Here is a 9,112-nt window from a genome sequence, read left to right as displayed (position 1 = left end):
AGAGAGTGTGTGGTGGGGTGAAGAGAAAGACGCACGGCCGTGGACGAAGGAGGCGTTCGCGACGACCCGTGCTTTTCCTGAACGAAAAAAAAAATCCATTGACATGGCTGATTAACCTGCTCTAGATTGGTGCCCGATCCAACGGCCTAGGAGACGTTCGTCTCAACAGACTAAAAATTTCATGCCCCATTACCATTTTCGCTCTAATTTGCGAACAATCATATCTAAGGCCTTGGAGCAGTGCAATAACCCGAATCCACGGGCTACGGAAAAGGGGTTTTCTTGTCAAGAGCGTGCATGTTCTCACGCTAGCCGTTCCGCGCCGCATGCAAGCTTGGCGTGAGCCTTATACTATACGCGGTCGCCGCGGATGCAGGCGGCTCGCGTTACGCGTGACGAAAACTAGTAAATTATAGCACACTAACTTAACGACCGCAGTAACGATCGATACATCACAGCCGCCATTTAGCTTGGACACGCTCCATAGCACTGCAGACGAACTCAACATCACGGAGTACTCCAACCGGCGCGCGCGTGCATGGCTGGGAGCAGCGCCAGGGCGGCCGCCCCCATCGTCCCCACCGTCGTCTTCGTCTTCTTGCTGCTTCTTCCTCTCTCCGCCGTCCGCCATGCGCGGGCGCAAGAAAGTGGTAGGCCATCGATCGAGCGCACGCGCACGTAAGTAGGTAAGCAGGAATTATCAGTCCATGTGTTGGGTCGTGCTGATCGCTTCGTTTTGTCGTCGATGCATGCATGCAAAACTCAGACAGCGAGGATGAGTTCAGCTACCGGAGCGGCCGGGACAACAGCCCGGACCGGTGGGGCCTCCTCCGGTCGGACTGGGCGGCCTGCTACTGGGGCCGGCTGCAGTCCCCGATCCGCGTCCCGGGCCCCGGCCCGGTCGCCGGCCCCCGCAACGGCCGCCTCGCCTGCACCTACCGCTCCTCGCCGGCCACCCTGGTGAACCGCGGGCACGACATCATGGTGAGGTTCGACGGCAACGCGGGGTCCCTGGTGCTGGACGGCGTCTCGTACCGGCTCCGGCAGATGCACTGGCACTCCCCCAGCGAGCACGCGCTAAACGGGAGCCGGTACGACCTGGAGCTGCACATGCTCCACCAGAGCGACAAGGCGAGCAACAAGTACGCCGTCGTCGCGCAGCTCTTCCAGATCGGGGAGCACCGCGACGAGATCCTGCACATGGTACGTATATGATCCTCTCGTTTCATCGGCACCACCATATGCATTCGGCCTGATCGGGGAGTACGTAACATGCATGTATGTATGCATGTAGCTGGAGCCGTTCATCGAGAGGATCACGGACAGGAGGAAGGGGTACGAGGAGGAGATCGACTACGAGGTGGACCCGAGGAGGCCCGTGAGGGGGAGCGACACGTTCTACAGGTACACGGGCTCCTTCACCACGCCGCCGTGCACCGAGGGCATCGCCTGGGCGGTGGCCACCAAGGTGCGGCATGTGTCGCGTCACCAGGTGGAGCTGCTCAAAGACGCCGTCCACGACGTACGTGGCCATGCATGCACACTTCCATGCCATCCATCTTTCTCGTTGGATACGTGGTGATTTTGTTACTAACATCTTCCATCCACGACGTACGTGACCATGCAGCATGCCAGGAGGAACGCTCGGCCGCTCCAGGAGGCCAACGGCAGGGGCATCGCCCTGTACGACAGCTGGCCTCGTTCCGGCCCCGGGAATTAAGACGGCCGGAAGCACTGAATCTGTTGCGTTAACCTCTGTTGCACTGAACGTTGTAACGTAGTTGATCTTGGATGCACTGAATCTGCGTTCATGCTGTGGCTGAATATATAGGTCATAGTTTACATGTTTTTTCTGTTGTAATCACGTAGAGGCAGGCCACGATCTGTCCGTGTGATGGCACGAGATAACCGGATCATGACCAGCAAGTTTGCTAGAGCATCTCCAACAGCTTTTCTATATTTGCACTCACTTGCTATTGCTTACACAGCGCCACACCAAAAGCGGTACTCTTTTGTATCTGCTCAAGTTATTTATCTCAGCAAGAAAATAGATCGCACTGCTTTACTGTGATTTCTTGTCCATCACTTTAAATCATAGTACTTGTTAGTTGAAAACAAATATTGGTTGCCAAAGTTGCCTTTGTTCGGTTTGCACCTTCAGATCTGCCATGGCATGCTCACCACTATACTCGCAATGCTTATGGTTTTTCCGTTTTAAGTTCTACATTAGCTTAAATGACAGTCGACTGAATTTCAATTTGGGATTAGTCCATTTTTGAGAGTTCGCCGGAGTGAAGGAGGGGCTCGCCGGAGGGCTGCCCCTTTATCTATCTTAGGATTTCGGGTGGGGACATTCATTGTGGGGGGGGGGGGTCATCGGGCTATGTTGGGGCCTCGCCGGAGGCAAAACTCGATGCGGGTGGGAGGTGGGGGTGGGGTTGGCTACAGGGATGGCCGGGGGTGACGAAAGACAGGAGGTGGTGAACGGTTCAGGGGAGGGCGGGGGCGGTGGTCTGTAGGGGAAGAAGGGTTAGGAGACGTAGGATCTTCATCCAACCGTCTAACATGGTCGACTGGCCCAAATGACGAAAGTCAGGCGACTTGCATGTAGACATTCCTATATATTCAGTACCATCATCGTAGGTGCTTCGAGACGTGCAAGCAGTGCTCCTCAACCCATCAAGCCAAACAACATGCCACTCATAATTCCAAACTTAGTTGCTCAAATACGAATTTGATATGATGCTGACATGTTGTACCAAAATAGAGAATGTTTAATTGGCCAGCTAATGTTCCTAGTTTAGTTTCGAAAAGCATGTGCACCACATATCGAGGGACAACAGAGAGTTGCATTCTTTATGCGCTCTGGCTCATCATGTGTAGGCAATGAACATTTTATTATCCAAAATCTGCTTGCTCTTCTTTAGCATGCTCCTCTTCTGTTCTTCTTTAATAAGTACTCTCTCCGTTCCTAAATATAAGTCTTAGTAGAGATTCCTCCATGAACTACATACGGAGCAAAATGAGTGAATCTACACTCTAAAATGTATCTATATACATCCGTATGTGATCCATAGTGGAATCTCTATAAAGACTTGTATTTAGGAACAAAGGGAGTATAATAGTAGTATAGTATGTTCCTTGTAGTGAAGAGGAGCAGGGATATTTGCAGTGTACAGGTCTACTCGGCCGCTTGTCATGGACGCTTTCAACTCTTCATGTTGGTCTTCATGTCGCTTGTCATGGACGCTTTCAACTCTTCATATTCGGTTGTATGTGTCGCCTTTGAGAGTTAGACTGATAGTAACAGTACTGCGCCTTCAGTTGTAGAGAGCTGGTACCCGAAGCCTTTCTAACCGTACCGGCAATACTAGCACATATTTTCCAGTAAGTTTCACTTTCCTCATTTTACTCGTGATGCTTAGGGTTTTCCCATTATATCTACACTATGATCTGCGTAGGTGCTTTGTGTCCTACTAGTAGCAGTCCACCCTTTAAAGCTAAACAACACACCAATCATAATTCCAAAGCTTAGTTGTTCCAATACGAATGTGACATGATATTCATCTTAGTTAACATACATATATTTAATTGGTCAGCTAATGTTCCCACTTGAGTTTCCAAATGCCTGTGGCCACATAGAGAGAGAGACAACATGGAATTGCATTTCTTTAGATGCTCTGATTCATCATGGGTGGGCAACCAACATTGTATAGAAAGAAACGGAATCTCCATAATATGCTTCCTCTTCTATTCTTTAAGATGCTCCTCTCCTATTTTTCTTTAATAAGTAAAGTATGTTCCTCATCAAGAAGGCAAGCAGGGACATCTGCCGCCGACGGGTCTATTTTGCCGCTTCTGCAAGTTGCTTTCAGCAATTCGAGTTGGTCTGCCATAATATCCTGGAAATGATGGGAGTTGTGTGGCCTTTGAGAGACTAGACTGATAGTAACAGTAGCGCGTCTTCAGGTGAATAGAGCTGGCATGTAGGTGATCGATAGGCTTTTGATTAGTAACGACAATACAACCCCCTATTTTCCAGCCAGTTTCACTTCCCTGATTTATTTATGATGCTTATGGTGTCCCCCTTTTATCGATATTACAATCTCCGTAGTTGCTTTGTGTCGTATTAGCAGCACTCCATCCTTCAAGCGAAACTACATGCCACTCACATTTCCAAAGCTTACATTTAATTGGTCAGCTAATGTTACTACGTGAGTTTTGAAATGCATGTGCGCCATATATAGAGACATGTTGGAATACTATTTCTCTGTGCACTCTCGTTGTCATGGTTTCACAATAAACTTACAATACATCATATTATGAACCTATCATCTGCCAACTATCCTTACTTCTGGAGCTCCCAACACAGAGCCTATTTTTTGTATAGTTGTGCCAGATTATATTATTGTACGCACCAAATTACAGCACATAAGGGCTATCTCATCAAAATCCAGTAATAGCACACAAGGGTTTACAAGGACCCCTTATTATATTAGAATATCATCTACATTATAAAGATAATCTCACTACTATTTATGTTGTCATGCTTCTAAGATATTGAACAAAATCACAGTGAATATGAGAATGCGCACATCAGAAGAGTATCGTAGAACAGTGCAATGACTAACAAACATGGCATCAAGGAGTTGAGTTCCATTCTGGATGGAATGAAGCCCACACCCTCCCCACCTACAGATTCGTGTTCAGAATATGATCCTAATGACCATTCTGGGCTTAAGGAGTCAAAGGTAGATGGCCTATCCTATTCACCCTACAAGGTGCCTGTTCTAATCTGGCAAGGTTTTATTGGCTGCACGTAACATGCGTAAGTTGTCTTGCATTTCTTCTTCTTCTTTGCACCGCCATGTGCTTAGTTTACTCATCATATATGTGAAGTTGACATGCCCACCCATTATCAATATTCATTCCATTTGTCATCATACCATGTTTTTCATTCAAATGCTGCTCTTGTGTATCAGACATCCAAAAGTAAGAGAGTGATTGCAGAACCTGAAGCAGTAGTAGCAAAGTCCTTGAAAAGGTGGTGGTACTGCAAAAATTAGACAACACTCCACTTATTGGCAATAGAACCAGCTCCACAAAACCTAGGATATTGCAACTATGTTGCTCGCTGCTTTGCTCTTGTTAGTACCTGTTGTCTTGTATCGTTGTACTTACATTCATACTTGGTTGATTATGTGTCATCAGTGTGCATGATAACCTGCATATCCACGGTTATCTCCTAATTATCAGATATATATTAATGCTTACATTAATGTAGAATAAACTCAATGCTTATGAAAAAGTTTAGCTCTACATTGTTCTTGTAAGTATGTATTGTACTTTATCATTGTACTTATACTGTCAGCTAGTTGTTCATGTACCATCACCTTGCAGCTTATTTTCCCTTGGCATCCATTTTGTACACATCTGATCTATGTTTACTCTTACCAAAATGTTGAATAAAATCAATGCTACTGAACATGTTTAGCTCTGCATTACTCTTGTAAGTACCTTTTGGCTGTATGTTGTACCTATATTTATAGCTAGTTGATTTTGTAGCATCACTCTGCATGTTAGCTTAAATAATCTCCATTTGTTCCTATACTATCACTTTTGTATTTACTCTTAACAAAACTTAGAATGAAGGCAATTCTTATGAAGAAGACTCGGTGGTAAACTTCTTGAATTGCCCGGCCATCAACATGGAAAAGGGCTTTATAGAGCCGATCTTCATTACTAACGTATGTTTGTCCTTCTCGAGCCTTCAAACTCTATTGTGTATATTTGAATAGCAATGACTGCAACTGCTGTTTATTTTTGTCGTTTGCATCAAATTGCATGTTTAAAGTTTATTATGAAGTTCATAAACATAAGTTTTGCCTCAATTTCATTTTTTAGTTGTACAACCTAGTTCCTTATTCATACCATGTAAATTAAACTAAACATACCAAGTGATCTTACTTAGCACTGCATGTATGCTTGTTGATCTGTAATCCAATGATGTGGTCAAACTACCAACTCTAGGACAATGTCATATCCTGCTATGTCTTAACTATGAACAATGCATATTATGTTCATGTTATTTAAATTGTATCTCTTTATTTACCAATCTGAAATGGGATAAATTGACAATACACTCATCATCGATGTTTATACATTCTTTAGCACTGCATGTATGCTTGTGTTCTTGATCTGTAATCCGTGGTGTGGTGAAGCTGGCCACTCCTGCACAATGCCATTTCCTGCCATGTCTTAAGTGTGTACATTTTTTATTCTATTGTAATCCACGTCTCTTTATTTGCCACTAAGAAATGGGATGAATTGACAACCCTGTTGCTTATATGTGCAAAGCATGTTATCTGTCTACTTTTTTTTCTCTTTCAGGGTGATATCACTGACACCAAGAACTGTCATTGATGCTATGCGGCTAGAGTTGGATATAAACGTCAAACAAGTGCAGTCATCAGCTTGCTCAGCTGCTTACGCTGCAGCTCCCAGGCAGGGCTAACCTTTCCTGAACTGTGTTGAAGTGCTGTCGGTTATGTATATTATTTTAGGCGGCGTGTTTATTTGCACTGGTGGTGTCCTTTGATGCCCAATATGTGTAATCTGTTGTTTGGTTGCACTTTATTATCGCTGACGGCGAACTTTTATGCCCAGTGCACGTAATGTGCGGTAGTTTCTTTGTTGTATAGTCAAGGTATATTCTTTGTCATGATGCTGTAATTTAATTTCTGTATATGCTATTGTCGCTCCCTAAAAAGTCCGTAAGCTTTGACAGAGCGCAATGGACCTAAACGTTCGGTTTATTATACAAAAAATTGCGGTACTAAAACTGGCTCACCCGCCAAGCTGTAAATGGGCCGAAACGTGGCCTACATGTAAACTCACCAACTATTAGTTTTGGGTCTTTAACAGGCCGAGTAAACCAGTTGCCTAAGTTGGGCTAGAAAAAAGAATGGGCTTTTAATAGTTCGAAAAGTATATTGGGCCTGAACAGTGTTGGAGGCCTATGATGGGCTCAACAACAAGACAGGTCGTTAACATGCCAAAATATTTGTAGGGCCACAGTTGGCCAAATAACATAATATGTCGTAAGCAGGCCGGATGCAAAGCGGACCATCATTAGGCCCAGTTATCTCACAGGCCTTTAATGGGCCAATAGTTAGGTTGGGCTAAAATATATCCACGAAGATTACATGCCTTTAAGAGGCCGAAAGTCACTTCGGACCAGAAATAAGCCCACATGCAGCATAGGCCGTTAAATGGCCGAAAGTGAAACTGGGCCGACAACGGCCCATATGTACCAATGGACATTAACAGGCCGAAAGTAATATCGGCCTGAACTATTACATGGGCCTTTAAGAGGTCTTACTTTAAATGAGCCCCCCAATGGGGCCGAAAGCACAGTGCCTGTTAACGGGCCATATCATATATGGGCCGTAATTTGGCCCAAAGAATGTGAGGCAGTTAATGGGTCGGATCCTATATGGGCCATCATTTGGCCCAAAACTTGGCAGACTGTTAATGGGCCGGATCTGATGTGGGTTATCATTTGGCCCAAAACGTGTCAGACATCTAACGGGTCAGATCTTATGTGGGCCGTAATTTGGCCCAAACTATGGCAAGCTGTTAACGGGCCGGCCCGGTAGAGTGTGACAAAATCTTGTGGGCCCTTGGCTGGGACGGCCTTTTTATCTTAAATTGGATACTGTTGGGCCCTGCCACGTGTCGAGGTAACATAGGCGCGTTCCCTCCAATGTACGGATGACATCTATCCCAACGCTAAGCCAACACGTGGATTCTCCGGTGAATGAGAATTTTACACATGAAAAATCCCCATTGGTCCAGGCTATTAACGGGTTATTGGATCCAAACCGAAACCTGGTAGCTTAACGGCGACCCATTACGGTGGATGCCACATGTCGGTTACCCTTAATGAAAACACTTCCATGATGCACCATTTATCGTCATGGAAGTGGACACTTCTGTGATGATAATTTTGGTATTGTCATGGAACACTTCTAGGACAACATAGGTATGACTATCTTGATTCTATCATAAAATCGTCATGGATGTACATGCATGACAGAAAACATGACCTACTATGACAAACACGTATCATCATGGTAGTGTTTTTTTGTAGGGATTCGAATAGCCGTGTCCATGGTAACAGATGCTCAGAGTTGTATCCCTATCGATACAACTAGAACAGGATGTTGAGGCATGAAATGGGTATGATGGCTCTGGAATTGCTTTCTCACGGGGAGTCGAGAAAGGATCTCTGGGCGCTAATGCTACAACATACTTGCTAATTATAATATGTTATTTTGTACTCTTATAAATGTTGCAAGATGCTTGAAGATGCTAGTCTTCGATAGGCTAGGCCTTCCCTCTATTCTGGCATTTCTGCAGTCTAGTCCAATGATATATCCCCATTCCTTTGATACTGATGCATACTAGCATAGATATGATGTAAGTCTTGTGAGTACTCCGGATGAGTACTCACAGTTGCTTTGCTACCTCTTTTTCCCCATACCCGATTGATGCGATCAGATGACGGATCCTAGGAGCCAGTTGCCACCGTCGACAACTACTACTACCCCGAGGGTACCTACTACTACGTGGAGGCCGCTGACGACCAGGAGTAGTTAGGAGGCTCCCAGGCAGGAGGCCTTGCCTTTTCGATCGTTGTTGCTTTTGTGCTAGCCTTCTTAAGGCAAACTTGTTTAACTTATGTCTGTACTCAGATATTGTTGCTTCCGCTGACTCATTTGTATTCGAGCTGATGTATTCGAGCCCTCGAGGCCCCTGGCTTGTAATATAAAGCTTGTATGACTTAATTTGTGTTTAGAGTTGTGTTGTGGTATCTTCTCGTGAGTCCCTAAACTTGATCATACACATTTGCGTGTATGAGTAGTGCACGATTGAATCGGGGACGTCACACCGTGCCATGACCTCGTGGAACGATGGTGCGTCCTGAATACCGATGCGCCACCGGAGGGCTTGCGCGTTCGGACGCTAGACGGACCGCATGGCTGATACGTCTCCATCGTATCTATTTTTCCAAACACTTTTGACCTTGTTTTGGACTCTAACTTGCATG

The 9,112-nt window shown here is 45.4% G+C and overlaps 1 protein-coding gene across 2 annotated transcripts; it reads left to right on the top strand.

Annotated features, from left to right (window-relative positions):
* The first annotated feature begins 432 nt into the window (after positions 1–432).
* Positions 433–2,071, top strand: LOC123152070 (alpha carbonic anhydrase 7). 2 transcript variants are annotated; one of them, XM_044571676.1, is made up of 4 exons: positions 433–650; positions 767–1,203; positions 1,295–1,522; positions 1,628–2,071. In XM_044571676.1, exons 1-4 carry the CDS (start codon positions 539–541, stop codon positions 1,718–1,720), a joined length of 870 nt encoding a protein of 289 aa, XP_044427611.1. In that variant the 5' UTR covers positions 433–538; the 3' UTR covers positions 1,721–2,071. The 2 variants fall into 2 exon arrangements, with proteins under 2 accessions (XP_044427611.1, XP_044427612.1); XM_044571677.1 differs by having other exon boundaries at positions 463–678.
* Positions 2,072–9,112: the final 7,041 nt, after the last annotated feature.

This window comes from Triticum aestivum, chromosome 7A (genome assembly GCF_018294505.1).
Source record: "Triticum aestivum cultivar Chinese Spring chromosome 7A, IWGSC CS RefSeq v2.1, whole genome shotgun sequence".
NCBI lineage: Eukaryota > Viridiplantae > Streptophyta > Magnoliopsida > Poales > Poaceae > Triticum > Triticum aestivum.
The sequence above is the reverse complement of the archived record's forward strand: the minus strand, read 5'-3'. Positions and strand labels throughout refer to the sequence as shown.